We start from the raw sequence: 25,446 nt of genomic DNA, 5'->3' as shown, positions 1-25,446 counted from the left end.
TATATATATATATATATATATATATATATATATATATATCTTCCTCTCTTTTTCTTTCTTGTTGATCTTTTAACAACTTAATTTTACAATCTTTTAGTAAATAACTTTAGAAACTGAATTAATTGATTCATTTCGATAAAAAAATTTAAAATTATAGAAATTGATAATTAAATTAATTTTAATATCTTATAAAATATTAACGATGTAGTTTTATATTTTTTCAATATTTTTGGTTCAAAAATTGAAATACTTCTTTTCTGAAAATGTATGTAAAATTGAACGTTATAATTTTTTTCGATATTTTATTAAAAACTCATTCTATCTATAAAAAATATACATCAGGGAAAAGTTGTAAAATATAATTCATTAAAAAAATCTAAGATAAAAATTATATTTCATATAATCTGTATTTCACTTTTCTTCGTTTCTTCTTTCACCATGTACTCCACAACAATTTCAACAATAGCACACAATTAACGCGATTATTATTTAGAGTTAGTGTAAAAAGAAAGAGAAAACGCAGTATGACACATCGATTTATATATTTTTGTTTTTCATATTCGTTATACGACACCATAGACTTTACTATATATTAATACTAGACTACTAACACACATAAACCTCATATGGTGAAATGTGATACAAGGACAGTCATATATAATTGGACAGAATAATTCGATATATCGCATCTTTTTTGATAAAGCTTGATAATTAATCTTAAACTAAAAATAACATAGTAAGAAATATATCAAATGCACATGTATAAATAAGAAATAAGCAAATGATTTGTAGCATACTGGGCTGTACAACTAATATATTCTGCCCAATTTGATATGGCTGCCCTTACATTATTTGTGTTACCGCTATTGGCGGGGGTCTAGTTTAATATGTAGAAATCTGTGGTTAATGTAAAAAAAAAGAGAAAAAGCAGTGACACGTGGATTCAGTGGCACGTGGATTTATATATTTTTGTTTTTCATTCGTTACGGCATTCTGTTACAAACACTCTTCACGCTGCAATATTTCGGTACAGAAGTAATAAAAAAGTTATAGTATATATATATATATATATATATATATATATATATATATATATATATACATACTTCTCCTCTATGTATATATAATATTTATATATAAAATATAGGTAAAGTAACGTATTATGCACGTTATTGTTCGTTTCTTATGGGATTCTTCGCTCGCAATTCGTACATCCTTTATCCATCATATCCTTAAAAAAATCGATGTAATTAAGACACTCATGGACTGTTCGACGAAGCTTTAGACATTATTGAACTGCGAGATAATTTCATCAATTCGCCCCAAATATTTAATAATTAAATTATAAAGATTTAAGTAACATATTTTAACGTGTCTTTGATCAAATAAATATTTTATATAAATATTATTGTATATTATTAAAGCGAAATAGAGAGTCAAACACATATTTAAATGAAAAATATACGTAATATCCATTATACTCAAGCAAGTAGTATGAATAAAATAAAAACAGAGAATTTCTTATTATCTCTTAGAGTTTCTGTACAATTCCCGTAGATCCCGCAAAAAATTATTTGACAAGTACTAGCAAACGGATTTTTTTTAAGTTTATATAATTAATAATAAATTAATGAGAGAAATGATTTAAATATAATGATAATTATTATATTAATAATCCTAGATGTATAACAATAATAACCACATTATTATATGTAATAATATTCTGTAATAATCTAATATAATTATTTAAATCATCTCTCAACTTTACATATGTAAAAAGATTCGTATTTCACTTATATAATATTGTATTTTATTTTATCCATACTATCATAATATCTGTGTGTCCATATAGCTAGATAAATTATGCTAAAGTCCACTAAATAATAACAATTGCTTCTTGATATTTGACTTGAGTATCTACAATAATATTGCACATTTTGACATATGTCTGACATAGCGACAGATTTTCTCTGTCTTGGAAATTAACGGTTCAAAATTTCATCAAGATTCTACCGCAATCGTAGTCATTCACAACGATTTGATTAAAATTTGTACCTTTTGTACAAATGATCTATTCTTTATGGCGTGTTTATCTTTATCAAGTACAATTCGTCTCTCTTGAATTTGCATTACGCTACATTTTACGCAGATTTACGAGAGCTACAATATTTTATTTCTGCATAACATTTAGGATATACATCGCTCTACTTTTCAAATCAGATATCACTGTCGATTAATTTCGCTGGTTAAAACGATGAGCGTAAGAATGGAATAATCATTCATTTTTAAAGGTTATTAATTTAATAATGATCAATTTTTATTTCTGATAAAGATTCAATAAACATAGCGTAAAATAATTTTTGTGAAAGCTAACATTTTTTTTAGATTAAAGAAAATTAAGAACAAGAAACATCGGTTAAAGAAAAATCTATAAAACATTTATTTTTGTAACTTACTATCTAATTATATTATATAAAATTCTAATCATAGCAAAGATTAATTCGCTTTAGCACACATAATTAAATTTTTTATTTTTCTTAAACGATTCTAAAATAAAACGTTGATAAACAATTCTTGACTAGGGAATTACCCTATTTATGAAAAAAAAAAACATTCGACTCTAGTTTTAGGACGATACAAAATATTGGTATAGTTAATATATATCGAATTTTTGCAGGATCTATGTACAAGAATTTTTATATATTGGCACTAACCATTGGCAGAAGACTTGGATTCGCAATCCTTTTAACAATGATATTTACTGTTAAAACATACATTTCGACAAAATATTTATGCTATGTCAAGCACAACTTCTTCTTATCACCTATGGTACTTGTAACTCGTGAATATTGTAGCATTTATTGCGATAAAGTTGATTATTTTAATATTGAAATCGTAATCGCCGATGATCGACACGCACAATTCACCTTCTTTTTAACGATTTGATTTCCTGATTTGCAATCTTACAAAAACATTCATTAATCGTCCGTATCCGCATCTAAAAATCATCAGTAAAATTATTAAAAATGAGTTTAAAATGTGTGAGGAATAAAGAAAATGCGAATAAAGAACTAATAATTTGCTTCAAAAGACCCTATTGTGCATGAGCTCATACATATAGTACATTCTTCTAATATGTATATGATATTCGCATGAAGCTTTGATGGATTATTTTCGGCGTACGCAAGAAAACAAATTTTCATGGAAATAATTCGAAAAATTCTATAGGGCAAATTAATTAATTATATATATCAAAAAACAAAGCGACTGTCTTAAACGCGATAAATATTGGATTCGTATGCGATGTCAGTCTCACATAATTGGCAGTGAGTATTCTCGGAATACACTACTGAAGTCCGTTTTAGAACATGAAGAATGGCATTTTTCGTTTTGAACTATTTAGGAGTACAATTTTGACTATTATGTACGATAGTGCTCACACACACACACACACACACATAATCTCAATCAGATATATATATTTTTTTATATCGAAAGAAGTTAATTACTCGATTTTTCTGTTTCTCTTTAGAAACGTCTTATTATCAATTCATGTAATTTCATATTCATAGTCTGTTGTTAATCAAAAAATACATAAAAATTGATTTCGTCGATTTTTTCCTTGTCATTCGTGGTTTCTGTCAAACGAAAAAACGAAAGGAAGCGAAGAATCCCACTTTGCGATGATAATTCGGTCGCTCTGAATTCCGTTCAAAAACTCCGCGATTATTAGTCGCAATGTCATTCTAAGCGTACAAATACATATCGCGAGTCCAGAGATACCTGCGAGTTATTCCTAAACGCGACAATTTCCGTTTCCAGCATGGCGAGAGACTTAACTACAACTACTTTCATCGTCGTCGGATGTTGCGCTCATCAAAAGACTCCCGTGTCATTCTCGATCTTTACTCAGATCGGATGGCAAGTCGCCGCAGGTGGACAACGTTGTCGTCGTCGTTGTCGTCGTTGTGGGTGATCTGGAGGTCATCCTGGAGGTCACCGGTAAGGACAATCCCGCTGCGCTCATCGCGACGTTCAATGGTATCGTGATAAACGGTTGGCTCGATTGTGAAGAGTTTGCCACCGATGTCACCGTACCTGCAAGGAAATTACAAGGGAAAAAGCGCGAATGAGATATTCCATCATCGCGAAATTGCGACGCTATCTTTTTTCGGATTTTTCTACTTTCGATGTACATTCAGGTGAAAAGAAAAACAGAAAAATTATAAGCAAGCGAGAATAATTCATGATTTATTGTCGCATTTATTTCTTATTTTTCTCCTCCCTTCTATTTACTCTCATTTAAATATTAATCCTTTGAGGACGGTAGATATATATATATATATACGTTTTAAGATCTTTTTTCAAAAAATGACAAACATATATGTATATAAGTTTTTAATTTTTATCGATAAATGTCATTTTTTATGTTTTTCACTCATTTTCCTCCTAAAATTTGAAGTTTTCTGAAAATGGAATCAATTTGTGATTTAAGAGTTCAATTGATCAGAGAAATTATCACTCAACATGCGAAATCAATTGGAAGAAGAACAAGTATAGGAGAACATCCGGAAAGATTTATTGATTCATTTCTCTTCTCTCAATTCATTCAATTTGAGCCTGGTAAAAAAGAAAAACAAAGAAGATGTGTCTATATCAATGAGAAAAGAAAAGATCAGAGTCAAGGTATAAATGTGATGTTGGTCTCTATGTAACTGATTGCTTCAAAGAATATCATACTTTAATTTATTTTTTATCAAAAAACTGTTTTTTTTTTCATTAAATAAATACTTTTTATGAATTTTGTAAAAACTCGATTCAAAAAATAACTGAAAGAGTTAACATATATAAAACGCTATGCATTTATTTTAACGCTATATCGCCTATAACGCATTTTACATTATGCAAAATCATTAGTCATAATCTACACAATTATTTCTCCGGATATTACCGGTGAATCAGATGAGATGGAGAAGCGCGCAAGCGATTTCTGAGTGAGTCCCGATGTAAAATCGACTTTTCAAAATATGCTTCGAAATTCTTCGCGTAACGACATTCGAAATGAGTACGGTGCGATAAATTGTATAAAAATCTTGTACGTTTCTTGCAGCGGCAGAGAAAGAGAGAGAGAAAAGGAGAGAGAGAGAGAGAAAGAGAGAAACCTACCTCCGTCTTGAGATATTTGCACCGGTTGCCCGTTTTGTCCTATGCCGAGCAAGACCCCTGGACTGGGCGAATAAATGACACTCTGAGGCATCTGGTACATCATCCCTGCAGAGAACGAAGGCACATTTCCTAGGAAATCAAAGAGAAATTGAACTTGAGTGGCGCCTAACGTCAACAATTGACGTGGTCGAAGGTGAAATTTTTTATCGAAAGAATATCGAAATTCGTTCGAACATAAGTTTGAGGTAAAACATTCGCGGTTTAAATATATTTTCAATTCTAATACGAGATAAATGCTTTCCGAGAGAACAATTGATATGACATTAATATGTGTTGAATAGAACCTAATGGATTAAAGAATGTAAGATATGAGGAGAGATATTATATATATATCCCTTATTTGTATCAAAATTGTGAAATGCGTCATTCGACATAACGTTAAACTCGTTTTCTCTCTATTGGTATAGATGTATATGCTGAGAAAAACTTAGGAATGACGGTCTCGAGCCGAGACTTCAATCCAGACCACCCAGGTGCGAGTGCATTGCGCTCTGATTCACCGAATCTCCACACGTTTAACATAAAATCACTACATATGCATATTTCTTAGAAAAATACGGTAAGTTTTTCAAGGAACGAATCGCCGGCGCGAAAATAATTAAACAATGAAAATTGTAATCTCTTCTTCGAGGATCACCGCGAGAGATAATCTTGATACTTTTCAAACTGATCTGAATTGACTTGCGACATATAATATCATTTTATATAAAGCCTTCCAAGAAATATCGTATTCCGATAACAAGAGTACTTGAATCCAAGAAGGGAGAGATTAGCAAGTTCGTGTTAGCGGAGCAAACATTTCCTTCCACCTTACATATTCAACTATAGATGTATCAGTCTTCGGAAAGCAATTATAAGGTATATATATTTTTTTTTATGCGTGCTTTCTTTCGGCTCATTAAATCGATGGTGTGAGGTGCGTCTGTTAGGGGCGCATCCAAAAACTCTCTCGGAAACAATCATATTATGTAGAGTGTATACGTACACACACATACACGGAGGAGAAAACATATCGTAACGTCTTTCGCGTACGCTTTCTGCATTCGAACGAGCAAACGCTCCTAATTAAAAGTGACTCGCACGGCCAACGTCCATCCATTCGCTCATGATAATGGGACCTCTCGCGCGGACGCGCGCCTTCGTTATATCGCAGGGATGTATTATACATTTGTTCGCTCTCTCTCGCGAATACGGAGGGGCATAACAACCGGTGGGATTATTATCGAATTGGAACGGGCCCTGTTCGACGAGATCGCGAGGAGAAAAAAAAAATCGACGCGCTCGCGTCTCGGACAGCGCGGCGGCGCGATAGAATGGCATCCACGCGACATATTAGCATCGATATTTATGTGTACACCTGCACCGCCGCGCCGTTTTCTGCGGCGGCTTTCGCGACCGGATCCTACTTCCCAGTTAGGCAGCACGGTTGTCGTCTAAGTTTGGTCATCGTCGGCCGTACGCGACTCCTTACGGGCTCCCTACACGGATAACCCCGTCATCGTTTGCACGCCTTTCGCATTTTAAGAGCATCCTCTCCCCTTCCCCCTGCTTCCTCCACGTGTTCTCTTCCTCCTCCTTTATCTCTCTCCCACCTTTTTCTCACGCTTCGTTCCTTCTGGTCTGTCTCCTCTCCCTCAAGCATCAAAGTTACCTCCTCTCGGCCGGTGGATATGTTTACCTGTCTACTCACTTACCTGCGCGTCTTGAACAGCTGTTCATTATCAGCCGCGATGAGGTCAAGCGCGACACAAATGGTGATCGGCGACAATTGAACGTGATTAGCATCAGATGAGGCGAGGGAGGACGACGCGAATCGAAACTGTTAACGCGCTAAACTGTCTATTTTTTCTCAACCCTTAATCGGTCGGGTATATATAGGTCATTTTGACCCTGTTGATATTTTAACAATAGAATATCCCAAAGACCTTAATCAATAAAAAAGAAATATTTAAAATTATTTTTTAACTTTTGACATGATTATTTTTTACAGATATCAATCAAGGAATATATATAATATAATTTTTGGTGGATCTTTTCAAGTACTTTGAGAGCTAAGTGACTCATATGTGACCAGGAACAGAGCAAAAAAATGTGTGATCTACAAGGGTCAATTTACTTCTTAATCGCGATATTGATTGATAAACCATGGGATAAATAATTTCCATTTTTCGAACAGAAGAAAAGATACATTGGCAATATGCGTAGATTGAAAGTGAGTTTTGCGTTAAGATTCTAAAGTTTCGTTACATGGAAGGTCTATTTCTCCATTTGGAACAGCGAAAGGTACATCATGAATATAATCACGGCCACGGTGAATAACAGAAAATCGACGTAACCGCAGAACTTAATCTAACTAGAACTTCGCAGAAACTCCGGACGGTTAATAATTATGCCTGCCTAGTGGTGAATAATACACGTGTTTGCTCCGCAATAATGTGACCGATATTCGCAAGTCTTTCGTCTCCTTCGTGAAGAGGAAACCACATAAACCTCGTCATTTGAAAAAAAGATCGTGAATCGATGCGGTCGAATCTAATTCGAAACATAAATGTGCCATTTTTATATCCAATACACATTTTCCTATTAAGTATTTAAATGATAAATTTTCTACCGTTTTAAACGAACATATAGAAAATATTAGAAATCTATTGAATATCTATATTTTAATTAATTGAATATAGAGTCTATTGCCATGAAAAAATTCGTCCTTCTGTCAAAACAAAAAAAGATATATTTTTATCCAAATACACACGCGGGATATATAATGTTATTTAAGAAATACGCTTGTCGCCTCTAATATTTAAGATGTTATACAATCCTTATATAATTTTTCAAAAAATATAGAGTATTCCATATATATTTTCTATATTTTTATAGAAAAGATTCCAAGAGGAGAATGAAAAGTGGATTTTCCGAATTCTAATCCAAGTATGGCTTTCGACAGTTCTTTCGCATTCCGCTACAATGAACCGCGCATAATGAGAGACTCACCCGAGTGATTATTCTTGAGAGGATCCTTAGAGTCACCGTCGCTGCTGTCTCCGTCGCTCTCATTGGCGCAAATGTCAGATCTGGGCGATCCGCCGTCCTCCTAAAACCAAGAAGCGATAAGTTTTGAATTATCAAAAATACTTGCGAATTTTTTAGGGGAAGGAGGAGGAGACGGGGAGGGACACAGGACAAGACAGGATGGATAACAGAAGATGTCCGCTTTTTTCTCGCGTGGCGGCGAATCAGTACCGGACAACGGTCACGACGAACGAGGAAAGAACGTTACCGAGCAACAAGGAGGAGAGTGTACCTATCAAACGAACGTACCTACCTACCTACCTACCAACCTACCTACCTACCTACCTAGCGGACGGAGAGATGCGCGAGCTCTTGTCCGCGCTCCTTATATGGCCACATCTCTCTCGCAGACTCCACTCGCGCGAGTGCGCGCGATGCACTCGCAGAAGAGAAGAGATTCTCTCGCGAATTCGTTTGCGACCCTCGGGCGAGGAAACGCTTCGCGAAACTTTCTTCCCTTAGCGTTTTCTCGCTTTGCATACTTTCGAAATCGCAGTAATGAATATGATACTTGCTTTTATCTGAAGATATTTTCACCTATTTCATTTATTTAAATAATAATGACGATCACGATTTAGTTCTAGAAACTGCTATACGCGTAAATATGAGAGAACGCATTCTTGTTACTATAGACTCAATGTTAAACATCCGCATTTTGCAAATATTATATGCATATTACAAGTGACTTAAATTTTTTTTAAACGAAAGATTGTTACATTACTTGAAATTATTTGGCTCCCTTTTCTTACAACAAAATTATATATAAATTATTTTTAAATTTTTATTATTATTCTTTTTATTATTCTTATTTTCAATAACATTTTCAGCGACGTATATACAGGGAGAAAAAAAAGAGTTTATATTATAAAAGAGAGAAAGAGAAATTAGTTTCCTCAATTAAATTCTATTGTTAAAAGTAGTTTTCTCAATTTAAAGGGAAACGCACATTTCCCATCTCGCAATTTATATGCTAATTATCATTTGATTCGACAAAACTGTCGACAATACACATGCGTGCGAATCGCGTACGGAAACGCGTGCAAATTATCTGCGAGAGAGAGAGAGAGAGAGAAAGAGAGAGGCTCGGAGAACGCGGGCGCGCGGTACGAATTGGAAAGCTCGAAAAGCCGGCACACGTTCGCTTCCGACTATCACTGGTTCACGTATACCGGCTTTCCTACCCCTCCGCTGTTTTACCCGCGAGCGGGTGTGTGTGTACGTGTAGAGAAGGCGCGACAAAAAGCCACATTCCTGACTCTTAAGTCGGACTCTATATAAGTGTCTGCCATCGCGAACATTGCCTGTATATGGCGACAACCGGGCTTTGACAAAGGTGACCGTATATGGAACTCCGCTTCCATCTTCCGTGCGTGCGTGCGTACGTACGTACGTACGCACGTATGTCTCTCTCCCTCTTTCTCACACGTGAAGGTATCCCGAGAGAGACTTCGGATTTCCCTCTCTCTCTCTCTCTTTGTCTGTGTGTATGTCTCTCTCATTTCTGCCCCCTCTCGTTGCGTGTCTCGCGCGAGAAGCGATACACCTGGATGCGCGCCTTCTTCGTCTGCAACCCCGGCGGGCGGACGAACGAACGGCGTCCACAGCGTTTCTTATTCCGTTAAATCATAAATCATGCCTCGACCTCGCGGTAGCGAAAGCTCCACGCGTGTTTCCGGGATTACGCGACTATTCGTTAAACGCACTGTGAAGTCGCACCTCATCTAAACGGATTGCGGGAACAAAGTCTCGAGAAGATAAATTCCCTTATTATGAAATAAATTATCGCGATCAAAAATCCAGAAAAATTTTCATTCAGAAAATTATCGCAGTAAATACTATCAATTTCCAACAATCTGCGGTCTGAGATTTGATCAAAATACTTGTCTTTTTTTTTTTCTTTTCTTTGGAGAACGATTTCAGATCGATTAAGGGCGTTTGATGTATTTGATAAATGCCGAAGAAATCGTGTCGTTTACATTCATATACTTGCGTTTCTTACCCTTTGATTTCTACTTCCGCTTTTTCCTGATTCCATGCTTTCTTTAACAAACGCGTCAGGTACTCAATCAATTACTTAACTTTACTCGTGAAAATTCCACAAATTAAGGAGATTCATTCGATTACAAAGGAAAAAAGAAAAAGCAACTCATGTTTCGAATGTTAGATTTGAAAAAATGATGAAAAAAGAACTTTTATAAGCATTTTTCTTTGCTTGTATATTTTCATTCTTTTATTAACAGAATTACAATAAAGATTGTCTACTGCAAGATCAACTCACATGCAGATGCGTACCCTATAAATTACCAATTGACAGTTTGTTTGTAATAATATAATATAGAAATATACAAAAAAAAAATTTTTTACAGTTTCACGAGTCCCAATATAAAATTCTCTGATTTCTCAAGATAAAAAAAATTTCCCAAGAGTGTCAGGTTACTCAAATTTTTTTTAAATAATAGCTAATAAACATCATGCTCTCGTAAGTTTGACAAGACAGAAAAGTAAAATAGAGATAAAAGAAATGCCATGTCGATTGATATAAAATAAGATCTTGAAGACATTCAACGCATTAACATTGTTTTATATATTTTGTGATACATAATAATTCGTAATCTGTATTATAATATCTGTATTATTAACGCTATGTACTAGTAAAAAAAAATATAATAACTATTTGCGTTCACCGCGTATATGTATGTAACGAACTAAATAGTAAAACATGTGGCACTTTATTTCGATCGATATTATTAGAGTGACGAAATCACGAAATTGAACGCCAAGATGAATGCTTGCCGATATTTTCTATTCGCTCTATTACAGCTAATCGGTAAAGAATATATTAAGAGAATAACCGAATACTTCTATTAAAAAGGGAGATATGGATTATCTTTCCCTGATTGATTGGAACGCAAAACCTACCTTACGCTTCTTCCTCACGTATCAGTTTCATCTTCAAACTTCGAACGACGTTGCAGTTATTTTCGAGATTGTGCGTGCGACACGCGATAATGATACTCGATGAAACTTACATATACGCTGCTACTAACGCGCCATTAGAAATAAAGGAATCCCTAACGCGCACCGCGGAATGTTTTTGGACCTCTAAATATATCCCGAAACAGATTGTCAAAAATAGGCATATATATCCGCCCCGTGCCTGAAACGCGAAATAAGACTCCAACATCTTCGTAGTCCGAAATCTCTTATTGCGAGAGAATCGAAAAAGTTTATATTAATTAAACGGAAAAACATCGAAAATGCGCAATTATTTCTCAAAATGATTAAACGTATTTTTTTTTTAAGAATTATCAATAATTAATCAAAAATAGCGATGTCTATTTACATTAAAAAAAGACAAGTAAACATTTGAAAAATATTTTTTCACATATATACATACATGTATTTTTTTCGTCAACCTTTAACATCTCCGTAAAATTATTTATTTCAAAATCGAAGCGTGTATTAACGTTTGAGTCGATAATTTTTTTTTTTTAAATTATCTAAATTAGCATGATTTTCAAAAGAATAGGATTTCTGTGAAATACCTACCTGGCTCGCGAGAATAAAATGTGACATCAATAATATCTGAGCACAATGAGAATCTATCAGCAGAGAGAATCAAGTGACAAGGTTCGAACGACTACAGGGACTATATTGTCAAAGTCGAGAAGGTATATATGCGCGTGTCTCTGTGTGTGTGTGTATCTGTGCCATGTACAGACGTAAAAATATATAAATATTATCACAGTATTGTACAGAGTCGCTATATGCTCTATATGTACACAAATACTAACAATAACATATAGATAAGACTAATTCATTGTGAAAGCCGCATTATTCGCAGATATCGTTAAAAATTATATAATTAATATTATTATTGTTTGTACTCTCTGCATGCCGACGCGCACGGGAATAGATTACATTATTTTTTTTTTTTTTCTATACATCTATTTGATCATCGCGAAGCCTGAGGCCCCACTCTTTCGGGAGGTTGTTCACATTCCCGTTCTTTATTTTTTCCTTACTTTTTTATCTCCTTCGGGTCTTTTTTTCCAGTACACGATAAAATATAGAAATCAACAAACAATACATACACATACGCATGCACAATGCCGATGGTGTCGCTGCATGAAGGAAACGAGGAGAGGAGGGAAGGAATAGAGGGGAGAAAGGGTGGATTAAATTAAAAAGGTAATCTAAACGCTAACTACTTATTCTACGAGAGAAAACAATCTCCAAATAAAACTACGCATGCCAGTAGCGGTACACAACACATTATACAGAAAAAAAGAAACAATGGACGAGACACAACGATATGCTAATAAAAAAAAAAGAGAGAAGAGAAAATGCGCAACAATACTAATTATAAGCGTGCATCGCCGGATTCGCCCGGACTCGCGCCCACGCCACCGATCCGATACATAGAACATAATCGTCGCAGGACGATTTCTCGAAAGAGAGAGAGAGAGAGAGAGAGAGAGAGAGAGAAAGCGAAGATTTTCGCTTCTTCGAGATAGAGAAGAGCCTCTATCTTCCTCATCGAGTCGCAAACACAAAATAAGGTACACGATATGAAAAAGGGTACCGACATCCGTTACGACTTATAGTTACAATGTGTGCGCATACACGCTGCTTTTCCCTAATAAATAAGAAAATACCGATGTCAATAAATACGATTTAAATTAAATAGGAGAAAAAACGCGAAAGAAAAAGAGAGAGCTGCTGGACGAATGAGCGCTAACAGAGTGTATTCGGTACTCTATTATTATTCACCGAGTATTCATCATACACGATGCTACGCTTTATATATATATATATATATATATATATATGTTTAATGTACTAAGAGATAATTAATTAATTAATAATATCTTTCCTCGCTATTTCGAATATCTTTCTATCATATCTATATTGACTCCCGCGGATATATATCGTCCTTTATCTAGCCGCCGAGCTTTGGAGAGAGCTTTGCCTAGAGCGCAATACGAATTTAACGAAATAGAATATCGCGTCGGATCTTACAATCTGCTCGAGATCTACCGATGAGATCCGGCTACGATTCACTCTTGGAGACGCTAATGACGAACTTGCGTTCATTACGCTTAATCTCGGAAAAATTACTCATCTCTTCGCATCTCAACGCGCGTTTCCAATCCTTCCGCGTTTCGCCGCACGCAAAGTCGTGCGAGGCGCGGAATACTTTATCGAGGAGTTCACCGTTATATGTAGATGCAAAATAAAGAAGGATATATGTATATACATATATGTTATATATATATATATATATATATATATATATATATTTAAGTAAAAATATGTCGAGAGATTGGACTAGATTTTTGCGCGCGTGGAATCGGTCGTAGATATGAGCGACCGATATTGAAAAATATTTGATCGTGCAAGAGAAACGATTTCGCGTCCATCTGTTATAATTCGATAAATACCATGATTCTACATCGCTAACGGGCATTCAATTATTTATAATTCAATTAATTATAATAATTATTCGAGTTTTTTATAACATATTCGAACTAATTCAAAGCATCTTGATTTCTATCATTGCCTACGACCAAATGAAAATTACGTCAATGATATACGGTGTCTGAAATTCAATATCTTAAAGGCCATTGCGTCGGCACGCGCTAAAATAATTATGCACCATTTCTCGAGAGAGAGAAAAAAGAGTAGAATAAATTTAATTATTAAAAATTAATATCTACGAAAATTGCAATGCTCAAACATATTATATAAAAATAACTAAATGTCTCATACTTAACGTGCGAATATTTATACGATAATCGATCAGATATTATTTTAAGCAACAGTTCGCTATTAAAAAAAAAAAAAACAAAAACAAAAAAAAACGGGAATTTAATTAAAATTTAACCCAATATATATCTAATATATCATCGCCATGCGATATTTCACAAAACGTCATTTTTCTTTGTACACAACATAAATTGCATAAACTTCGTCCGATCTGTCAAACAGAACCTACTAGAGCATCGGCGCGAGATCTCGTCGTCTCTCCCCAGTACACTCGCGGCGAATCGACGAACGGAATCGAGTCTCGGAACACTTGTCGAAAATGCCGTGAAATTTAATACAAAATAAAATGCGGCGTGAACGGGAGGACGGAGTGCGTAAGGTCGACGTGGAGCGAGCGCGTACTACCGTTGGGGGTGCGAGTGCGACATGTGGGGATGATAGGCGTGATGGGGCGGCAGGGGCGAGGGGCAGGACTGCTGATAAGGGCCTCCGGCGAGCATCGGGCCCGGACTCGAGCACGGCACGAGGTGCGAGCTCGGCGAGGCGGCAGCCGCCGCTGCCGCCGCTGCTGCGTGTGCGTGCGCTATGAGCTGCGCGTGCTGCGCGTGCGGCGCGTGCTGCGAGCCCGGTGGTGGCGGCGGGGGTGGCGGCGGATGGGGTCCCGTATTCGGGCCACCCCCTGCTGGCCCGCCACCAGGATAGCCGGCGTGCAGCGAGCCACCGTGCGGCGAGCCGTACACCAATTGCCTTACTTTCTGCTCGTCGTCGGCAATGTTGTACGTCAGCTCGGTCTCCTCGAAGCCGGTGGCCGACATCCTCTGGTCGCCGGACGAGCCGGACGGCGGTGGATCCGGGCTGTTGAGGCAAGTTTGGATCAACGCCTTGCCGGCCTCACTCGTGATCATCGGCTGCAGCTTGCGCGTCGCGAATGTATACACGTGACCGGTCTCGCTCGCCACAAGTAACATCACCTGCGTGCCCGTCAGCGTTGACAGCTCGTACGCCTGCAAGTAGGATCATAGATCGCGATACCTTGGTTAATTCCGAAATAAACAAATCGATTTATTTCATATCGCTACATAGATATATTTTATAATTCACATAATAATGTGGACTTATTTGTAAGATTTTAATGTTTCTATTTTGTTTTCTCTTTTCTCGCATTATATAGATTGAAGAATCGATATATCAAAGGCTACGTAACAAGTTTGTCTTGTTTGATGCATTTTATAAAGAAAAAAATTATTATAGCGTTTTATGCTGATGCTCAAAATGCGAATTAAATATTAATATGAAAAATGATTTTCGAGTTAAAAGGAACGCTCTACTCTAACGGAAACATGTTATAGGCCATTTAGATATTATCGCACGATCAGAGAAACCTTTCAGTATAATCATCATGCGATATATGTATATCTCGCATAAAACATGTACATATATACATGCAATATAATTTGTAACATTGATTCAGTATTATTTAAATGTTTGGAAGGATAAAATCGACTGATTATTTTCAAAAACATAAATTTATGTATATACACAAGAAGAGCAGAAGAGAGGATAATACTATTGATATTTAATAAACTTTATCTCACCTTGCTCCGTATATAAATCTTTTTTTTTAATTATTATGCTTACGTCAAAAATATTGAATAATAAATATATTCACTATTTACACTTTATTCCAATATTGTTGCACTCGATAATAAAATGCGAAAAGAAGAAGAATCTTGTTGATATCAAAGACACAAATAATTTATTGAGCGTTGTTTTTTTTAAATAATATATTAAATTGATATACTTAATTAAAAGAAAATATAAATTATTTTATATTAAAGACTCTGAAATATTAATATGCTGCAAATATAACGATAATAAAATTGCTCACAATCGCCTATATATCCTTACAAATATATGTATATAATGTATTTTTATTTCTTGGAATATAAATACTAATGAAAATTATGAATGAATTATGAAAGTTTAATGTTCAGTTTGCTTATGATAAATTAATTACCTTCAAGTTGAATATATACTTAAATAACGGAACCTCGTTTTATGAATAATGGTCCTCTCTGATTTAATTATAAATCGATGTTATCTAAAGATGCGATATCGTCCTAAGCAAAGAGAATCTTGATCAAACTATCATGCATACTACCTTATTGACGATTAGAATTAGAAAACACGTTTTAAACATGTGTGACAATAGTCGTTCGCATAACTCAGGCCAAAAATTTAATAAATAATTGTCCAGATTTTTTATTATAAAAGCCTAATGTTTGTCTACAAAATGATAAAGTTAATTACAAAATATATAAAGCGATATAAATCAACACTAACGATATAAAATTATAATCAATCTTACGAAACTGTAATAAATTTCATAATTAAACTTTAATAATTGGAAGAATATGCATCACCACGATGTAATGTCTTATCTCAAAAACAGATGTAGCATATATCTCTATATTTATACGCAATATGCTTTTCAAATATTATAGTCTTTTAAAAGCTTACGTGAAAATATGTAGAGTTAAATCTGTTCATCAAAAAGATGAGTCATTTAACGGTTTCTATTAAACTCTGAATTACTTAAAGAACAACTAAAAACATACATAAATTCGACATGGATTCTTAATTAAAATCTGAAAATTAAAGATAAAATAATATATAGTAGTAATGGCTCATATTTTCTAGAGATATATATTTCGTTATTTACATGTTTTTTGTGGACACAGTCTTTAATCAAACATGAGATCATGAACATTGAATTTAATCACTTCCGGAGCGATGCGGATCGCTTTAATTCAAAATCTCTCTCTCTCTCTCTTTTGCCCTCAAGCAATATACATAACTTTACTTCGCTACTTCTCTGCCACTTTCTAAATTATAAACGTATTACAACTCTATTTATAGGAAAATTATATATTTTTTCTATCTCGATTCATAATTTTTGTACTTTTTTTTATTATACAAAAAGTGAGCTGAAAAAAAAAAACAAGAACTACAATTTTTTCAAGCGATTACTAATATAATTTACGATCGTATTGATACGTATTTTATTTAAATATATCATTACTATTTACATATGGTATTAAAATATATATTGTACAAATTAGGAACAAAAAAAATTTTTACAAAATTATTCAACTACCAAGTATATTTATTATAAGAAATTAAGTTTTTATTTTATTCTTCACGGAGAGAAAATAAAATATTTATTTAGAAATAATAAAGAATATATATCCAAAAAAATGAAGGAATGGACTGATGGCACGGAGAAGAGAACGTAGAGTTCAAAAATAATAGTCACCTTTTTCTGTAAATAATTTTATTTAAATTTAGTTGATTTAAAAAATATATTAACATATATCTTTTTAAATGATCACATTTTTATCTGATTTCTTTTTTATACTTTAAAATTTATTTTAGAAGAATTAGATAAAAATATATATATATCACTGATAATCTGGCTTTCATGTGATAAATTATATAATACATTAATAAGAAAAAGAGAGAAAGAGAATTATTTTAAGAAAATTATCAAAAAAAGTGCATAATAAGAATAACTCAAAAATAAAAAGTAAAATAAGAAAGAAAATCTTTTCACGACATTAATCATCAAAATAATGTGGCAAAAAAGAAAAAGAGGAAGATCGGTACCTTGTTTAGATCGCAATAAAAATAGAAAAGAGAGAAAAGGAGAGAGGAAGCTCTAATATTTAATTAAAAATAAACACGATTCTTACAAATAATTTTTAATTTGTCGTAAATTTTCAGTTTTCATTCGTAAAATTTTATAAAAATATGGGCGCAAAAATTATGCTTTTAAAATACAATTCTCATTATAATTTACCTATTTGCAACCAATCAATCTATAATCAGATTATATGGCGTACGTTCCGATTTCAATATTAAATTCAGATAGCGTGAAAATTAATTCTGCATTTATTTTCGGTTATGGAAAAATGATAGGCGGTCTAACATTAACGTTCACATTTATTTTTGTACGCATTCGTAAATTAAATCCGCCACATAATTACTCGCTTTTTCTCCTCGATTGAATTCGCGCGCGTCGGACTCAAGGGAGTTATACAATAGCACATTGCACCGACTAGAATCTCCGGATTAAGAAACCGAGAAACTCTCGTCTCTTTAGGATTGCAGTCCAATCTTCGTGTCCCCGATAGAAAAACGCAAAGCTAATCAGAGTGAACGCCAACTGCTACCTCGAAGCAAACGACTCTAGTTCGAGCGGGTAATAGCGGGAGCGAACAAACGCGCTGTCACTGGATGACTCGCGCTCGCCGAAGGTCGTAGTGTACTATAAATCGGAGAATCGTTTCCAGAAAAGGGTAAATAATACTTGTTATCAGTGTTTTATTTTCATTCTATAGTGATATTATTTTCATAGAGTATCGGCGAGTGATTTTTGCGGCGAGAGAAGTTATTGCATTATTAAGTTGAGTAATAAAGTTCATGTACTGTAAAGAAAAAGAAATATGATACGAGGGGACAGTCAAATATAAACCGAACTTTTTCCAAAATTTTTTATAATTTCATTAATATCTAATCGCATTTTTGTCACCGAATTGACGATTTTTTTTATTTCCGTATCATAAAAAGTAGTGTTCGAAGCGCACAAATTCTTTCATCTCTTCGTTGACTGCTTTAATAAAATAATTGGGAATAAAAAAGAACTGCCAATTCGATGGCAAAAGTGCTTAGATGTTAATGGAAACTATATAGAAAAATAAGATGTGCGTTGGAAATATTTTGATCGAAAAAAAATTTTGAAAAAAGTTTGGTTTATGTTTGACTGCCTCTCGCTAATAATATCGCCCATATGCGATTAAAGACAAGTTGTTTTGTTTTTTAGAGATTATGAGAATGTAGATAGATTCAATATATCTTAAGGATGTATGTGACATATATCGAAATACTAGCAAAATCATTAAAATTTTATAGATTGTTCTACTATTTCTTCTGATTATTTGTGCAAAAACTAAGCACAATTCTCTTAACGGTTTGGAAGTTATTTAAAGTTACTATTGATTCTTATGGAAAATCGCCTATTGTAGCACTTATTGATAAATTTGACAATGAAAAAATATTACCAATGAAATAAAAATTTTCACATATATTAAGGAAATTTTAATAAATATTTGTGCAAAACTTGATTTATATCCACTAATTCATTTAAAAGTTATTTACTAAAAATTGTAGAAAAATATTATTTACTATAATATAAATTACTCATTTTTCATTGCTTTTGCAGTTAATTTCAGAGGGTATTCACGATCAAAAGTTTTTGCCATAAATTAGGCAAAATATTAATTACAACTATTTTTTTTTTACGAAGACGTCAAAATCCATATTATTTTGTAATACTTTAACTTTTTTCATAACCCGGATTTATTTTTTTAATTTTTCAAATAGTATAAACGTAAGAAATATATTTTCTTTTTAATTTTGACAATTTTTTGCTACTATCGTACATCCAGAATATCCTTAAATGAGTGGGACGTAATCAACATTAACTAGTATCTCTCTCATCGGCTACAAAACAACATTCATGATAAATAATATGCATGAAAAGTATATGTGAAAAAATGAAAACTAATCTTGCGAGTTGTCAAAATTTATCACAGACATCTTACAGACTTCGAGAAAATTAACAAGAGGTCATTTTGTATTATATACAATTTGAAACAAGAGCGGGAAGAGAGGCAGATTACACATATACATATACATATATACAGAGTCACATGTCAAGTTTGTCAGACTATACAAACCTTCTTCATGATACCGGTCTTCCTCTTGGAGAACGTGGTGTACCGCCTGAGCTTATTGTCAATGTACTCCATTTTAATTTTAACCCGACCCTTGGTCTTCTTGCCGTTCGAGGGTGGTGACTTCTTGGGCTGGCCGAGGCTCGTGAAGGACTCGTCGAGGTTATCGGGCACGCAGTCACCGGTCATGCCGGACATGCTCTGCGCTTGCGAGAGCGCCTGCTGCTGCCGCGTGTTATTGCCGTCGTCCCCGTAACAGACGTCGGACGTGGTGCGCTTGATGCCTCGCTGCTGAATGGGCCCGACGCCGGGCGTCGCGGCGCCCGCGCCGCCCATCATGGTGGCGCCCCCGCGGCCCATCTGAGAAGCCGCGAGCTGCGAGGTGGACGGTCGGCCGTAAATCTCCGCTCCGGCGTCGCTTCCCATCATCCCCATGTAGCCGAGGCTCGTGTACCGACCGTCTCTTCCGCCGCTAGGGTTGTCCATCGCAGCGTCGGCGCGCACATTTAATCCCTTCCCCACGACGACGGTGGCGGCGGCGGGTCTTGGCCACGACGGAATCGCGTGCGGAACTCGTCGCAGTGTCCACCACGTGATCGATCATCTAGAGGAACACGGGACAACAACGCGCACCGCACGAGCGCTCCCCGCGAACTGAATGCGCGCGCGGAGTATCGTAACTTGACCTACGTGCCTGTGCGCCTAGCGGCGGAGATGCCTCCGCGTGTCGCTGCGATCCGCGCCGATCATCCCCCCCCACCATCGCGCCTCGACGCCGTGAGAAAACTAGTCCGCGGTAACGCCACGGCCGTACACGGATGAGGATCCGCGCCGAAATCGTCGTGGAAAAATCGCTCGTATGTCCAATCGTCCGGATCGTCTGTCAAAACGAAACGCACGCGTGTCCATTGGCGTGATATTCGGCCGCGAATGCGCGCGCGCATTGTTACACGGCGCGACGAGAGGGCGTCCCCGGCTGCCATATTTAGAAGTAGACGTTACCATATTAGGGAAAGTTTGCCAAATATGGTGAACAGAGGTGGTCCTTCCTTTTCGAATAATCGCACGGCGCGCCGCATCGAAACACCAATCCAACTGACAGTAGCGCTTCCTGCACGCCTTTCCGACCCCCTCTGACCGTATCCCCCTGTATTCAGCGTGTATTCTCCCTCTGTACATAACGACATACATATACGATACGTGATCGCGCAAATTGCAGCGGCGTCGATCGAAGGAGAGCCCGTGTTACGGATGTAAACCGCGGCTTCCGAATTTTTATTCATCACCGTTATACGCGGCATTAATCGTTTCGCCGCCAAGGAAAGTCCTCCCTTAAGCGACGTCATTCACGGAATTTTAATGAGACGTTAACGGCGTTACGCTGTCACACGAAAAGTTCGGTACATCTCTCTCGGTAATTGACTACCTCGAGAGTATCCAATGATCTTTTCTCAATTGTCAATTGTCGAGAAATGATTGGTCTTATGTGAAAATATATATTATTTTCTGTTTAGTAGAAACATGAATAAAATGACTTGGACAGAACACTTTTATAAGCTTAATCTACATTTATATTAGATATATTTTTCATATCTGTATCAGCTTAAAGATATATATTAGGATACACAATATTTAAAAAAATTTTATTTTAAATATTTAAAAAATGTTTCTATTTAAACTTTATCTCTTTCAAAATATATATACACATTTATAAATATATATCTATACTATATATCATACTATATATTAATTACACAATGAAAATGTATATTTCGCAATTTAAATATTTTATTAATAGCAATATTTATGTATTTCAAGAAACTTATATCTATAAATTAGCACATAATTACAACTGTTACACTTCATTCCCCTTATATCTTTCTGAGTATTTAGAACATTTTTTTCTTTAAACAAATTCATGGAATTAAGGTTGTTCCCCAGAGGATATTGCACGAGCGTGAGACATGAGAGCGTCGTGAATATCGCGTGCATACGCCACTTGTGCGCGCACAGTCATCAAGAATTGTGGATAAGATAGCGCTGGTCCTTCTTGCGTACTCACTGTGTCACTACGATTTGTTATAACAGACATTGGTAGATACCGAAGCGAGCTATTATTCTGCGACAGACACTCTACAGAGGTTTTCAAGTGCAATTCTATTTGATCACAAATGGAGTAGAACTCTTCCATATGCTTGTTGAATCGATGATCAGGCTGATCGATACCCTTCATGGATCCTACATCGACCAAACTGTTTTGATGCAACGTATGCGCCGCAGTTTTGAGAGCTATGCCTAGAGATTCTCTCAAAGGTCCGACCAGGGATTTAACTTTCGATATGTTATCCAGCTTATCTTGGGTTTGCTGTTGTTGCTGCTGTTGGACTTGTTGTTGTTGCTGTTGCTGTTGGACTTGCTGTTGCTGCGTTTGTTGCGCCTGCTGTTGATTCTGAGACATTTGAGGATTCACTGGTTGTCCCATTTGTCCTACTCCCATGGCTCCTGACTGTTGAATCGGTGGGATATTCATCTTGCTTCTATTAAAATGTATATAAGTCTCTTTCCTAAGAAAATATCCTAAAAAGTTAGTTTGAAGAGAATTAATTTAACTTTTAATACTTGTATATTAATTTATATTACATCTTTATATCAGATACTTACTACTTTTAAATTTGTGTTCAAATTGTGTTCAAATTATCTCTCTTAATACAATTTAATTTACAGAAACATAATTTTATTAATTTGATAAAACATTATTCTTTCTTACTGACTTTTGTAAACTGAGTTTGTTCAAAATTAGATAAAATTATGTTTGTTTATACAAGAACAATACACATACAGATATTACAGGTTAGGTGAGCTGTCGAAATTGTCGAATTCGCGCATGCGCAAACACGCGCATGCGCGTGACATTACCGTTTCGAAAGCAACGCCAATAAAAATACTCGCCAAATTTCTTCAAAAATCAATGTAATTTCCGTTCACAGAAAACGTGAGAGACACAAACAAAATTTTCTTAAAATTATAATTTATGGAAAATGCAATTTAGTCGATTACTTGTTCTTGGTTATTGAAAGCGAACGATATATCGATAATGGTTTGTGTTACTGTTCGTGTCCAATGAATATATTGGTACTTTCCACCATGAATCCATCCATTCGAAAACGCCAATAGATTTTCAGTACTGGCAGTGAATTTTGCAACACGGCATATATAGCGATCAGTTGACCAATCAGAACCAAGATCTTTTTTAGTATTTAATTGACCACTCATGGTTATTGTATATGTTATGGCGACGTTGTCTCGCGCTTATAAGCTTCGACAGTTGATTGACGCGTGATTTTTTTGATGCTGTTCTTTTATAAAAGAAAAAGTTTACAAAAAATTTGTGTTTCACACGCAGAAACAGGATGCATTTAGGCGATGCAACCACCAATTTTCTGTCAGTAATAGAGTTCGTGAATATGAAGAAAGAAAGACTTACATGTTGTGCTATCGTGCGATTTATTTGCTTGTTTAAAGTGCAGTTTATGTGTTTGTAATAGAATAGGATAAACGTTTTAAAATCAGTTAAGATGTTTCAATCAATGACTTGCAACTAAAATGTTCTTCTGTGCAATACGGATACTTCTTCTGGACGAATACGTAGTAATTTCCTCCCCTGAGTTCGTCGTTTGCCTTGATATCGACAATGTCTTTATTTATGACAACACAGTCAGTAGTATTAGGATTAGGGTAAGATGGCCTACAAAAAAAGACAAGTAAAACAATAATCAAATAAAAAAACTTATAAATAAATGATTTCGAGCAACGACTTAATTATACCTTTCGGCTATTCCAAGCAGTCTGAAAAAAAAAAAGATAAATCAGATAATCTTTTTTTCTTTTATATACAAATGTATGTAATATGATAAATATTTTTGTTTATTCAAAGAAGAGTTTTCGTGGAAGTTAGATTTGATTAAATGCTAATTGATTATAAAAAGACGAACATACTTTGATAAATGTGTTTCAGCACCAGGGTATACACATTTATTGTAAAACATATTAGCCAGATAGAGCACAGATATGCTATGTGAGCAAGGCACGTTCCAAATATCTAAAACATGAATTTTATTTGCAATATTTCCAATGTCTTTTACTTTCTGTCATTCTTGTAACATTTATCATCTTTGAATGTGTAAATATAATAATTAATCTCACCACAATCAGGTTGTTCTTTTCCACCATTAAACCATAAATCGATATCACCTACAGGCATCTGCATTCCGAGAATCGATGTGTGAAAAGCTATTACATGTTTGGCATCTGTATTGCAGAATCTGCTTTTGCACTCTTTATGCTCAAACATCGGTCCCGCGGGATCGAGGCCGATAAAACACGAAATTGTGCCATTATTAGATTTCTGGATGTCCTTTGAAGCGAAGCCAGCCACATGCGCTCCAAGACTGTGACCAATAAATGTTATGTTATCCAGTGGAATTTTGCATTTTTCCTTCAGTGTTATAACATATCTGAAAAAGAAAATTCATATAAACATATGAATTGAGAACATCGTGCCAAGTTGTTTATGCATCGTATCTTCATTTTATATAACATAATTTTATTATTGAATACTGTGTTTATTACCCATTATATTAGTTATTATTATTATGTAATAAGAATATATCATTTGATATATGATTCCATTTAATATTACATTTAATATTATTATATCTTGAAATATATTTTAACATAACATATATAAAATAAACATACTTTGCCATAAGTTCTCCTATTTCACGAGTGTTTTTCACTGCAAAAGGATATTCTAGCAGTTTTCCTATGGCTATTCCATTTGAGCATGCTGCATCAGACCAATCCAGTGAAAATACTGTATAGTCGTTCTATAAAAACAAAAATTTATTATAAAGTTTTTATTGAGTTTTATATTTTTACATTATTTTTTATATGTTACATAAGAATATATAAAATGATATATACAATATACATATATATGTACATGATACAAAGAATGTTAAAGAAAACATGTCTAAAGAATTGTACAAGTTATTTGTGCATCAACAAATATCTCTATTGATATATTGCATGTTGATATAAATTTTTTATATAAATATGTATGCATCAATATATGTAAAATATTTACCTTTATTAATTGCGAGGCCAAATCATAATTATTAGTGTTATTTGCAGAGCTGATAAAACCATGGACCAAAAAGACAATCGGTTTCGAAGGATCAATATAGCTACAACTTTCCTGTTCACCAATATTTTTACCCTTAGGATTATCACTGAAAGAGATACGAATATAATTAGCGCGCGAGAAATGAATTAATGGCAACCTTATTTGGGCTTTACCTGTTAAATAAAACCATCGACATGGATTGAGGCCCGAAGATACAGGACGAGTTTAACAAATCTTTTACATCTTCCTTAATACCAAATTGATATTCTGGATATAAATACACACATGGTACGAGAAAAATTATAAGTATTGCAGCAACGTTTCTCATTATGATACAAAGAAAGATATTACTGAATACTTAGAGAAACTGAATTAATTAATGGATTTTACGATATTGAGAAT

The 25,446-nt window shown here is 34.8% G+C and overlaps 4 protein-coding genes and 1 long non-coding RNA gene across 10 annotated transcripts; 1 reads left to right on the top strand and 4 right to left on the bottom strand.

Moving 5' to 3' along the window:
* Positions 1-2,416: 2,416 nt before the first annotated feature.
* LOC126853422 (uncharacterized) lies at positions 2,417-12,027 on the bottom strand. Its single transcript, XM_050599149.1, has 4 exons — positions 11,845-12,027; positions 8,218-8,317; positions 5,167-5,295; positions 2,417-4,098 (listed from the first exon to the last, which is right to left on the bottom strand). Exons 1-4 carry the CDS (start codon positions 11,869-11,871, stop codon positions 3,893-3,895), a joined length of 462 nt encoding a protein of 153 aa, XP_050455106.1. The 5' UTR covers positions 11,872-12,027; the 3' UTR covers positions 2,417-3,892.
* On the top strand, positions 4,085-8,211 carry LOC126853426 (uncharacterized). 4 transcript variants are annotated; one of them, XR_007687963.1, is made up of 4 exons: positions 4,085-4,202; positions 4,496-4,686; positions 5,111-5,359; positions 5,634-8,211. It is a non-coding gene; the product is annotated as an uncharacterized LOC126853426 (long non-coding RNA). The 4 variants fall into 4 exon arrangements; XR_007687964.1 differs by having other exon boundaries at positions 4,106-4,686; positions 5,634-5,785; positions 5,938-8,211; XR_007687962.1 differs by having other exon boundaries at positions 4,106-4,686; positions 5,634-6,084; positions 7,217-8,211.
* LOC126853416 (serum response factor) lies at positions 11,927-21,380 on the bottom strand. The gene is made up of 2 exons (XM_050599138.1): positions 19,863-21,380; positions 11,927-15,068 (listed from the first exon to the last, which is right to left on the bottom strand). The coding sequence occupies exons 1-2, from the start codon at positions 20,343-20,345 to the stop codon at positions 14,466-14,468; spliced, it is 1,086 nt and encodes a 361-aa protein (XP_050455095.1). The 5' UTR covers positions 20,346-21,380; the 3' UTR covers positions 11,927-14,465.
* A 249-nt stretch (positions 21,381-21,629) lies between these two features.
* LOC126853420 (mediator of RNA polymerase II transcription subunit 29) lies at positions 21,630-23,202 on the bottom strand. Of its 3 annotated transcripts, none has more exons than XM_050599143.1 (2): positions 22,521-23,202; positions 21,630-22,436 (listed from the first exon to the last, which is right to left on the bottom strand). In XM_050599143.1, the coding sequence occupies exon 2, from the start codon at positions 22,387-22,389 to the stop codon at positions 21,784-21,786; it is 606 nt and encodes a 201-aa protein (XP_050455100.1). In that variant the 5' UTR covers positions 22,390-22,436; positions 22,521-23,202; the 3' UTR covers positions 21,630-21,783. The 3 variants fall into 3 exon arrangements, with proteins under 3 accessions (XP_050455100.1, XP_050455102.1, XP_050455101.1); XM_050599145.1 differs by having other exon boundaries at positions 21,630-22,423; XM_050599144.1 differs by having other exon boundaries at positions 22,917-23,202.
* Positions 23,203-23,344: 142 nt separating this feature from the next.
* LOC126853417 (phospholipase A1-like) lies at positions 23,345-25,445 on the bottom strand. Its single transcript, XM_050599139.1, has 7 exons — positions 25,218-25,445; positions 25,006-25,150; positions 24,618-24,745; positions 24,063-24,373; positions 23,856-23,958; positions 23,685-23,705; positions 23,345-23,604 (listed from the first exon to the last, which is right to left on the bottom strand). Exons 1-7 carry the CDS (start codon positions 25,370-25,372, stop codon positions 23,430-23,432), a joined length of 1,038 nt encoding a protein of 345 aa, XP_050455096.1. The 5' UTR covers positions 25,373-25,445; the 3' UTR covers positions 23,345-23,429.
* Between the last annotated feature and the right edge of the window lies 1 nt (position 25,446).

This window comes from Cataglyphis hispanica, chromosome 12 (assembly GCF_021464435.1).
Source record: "Cataglyphis hispanica isolate Lineage 1 chromosome 12, ULB_Chis1_1.0, whole genome shotgun sequence".
NCBI lineage: Eukaryota > Metazoa > Arthropoda > Insecta > Hymenoptera > Formicidae > Cataglyphis > Cataglyphis hispanica.
The sequence above is the reverse complement of the archived record's forward strand: the minus strand, read 5'-3'. Positions and strand labels throughout refer to the sequence as shown.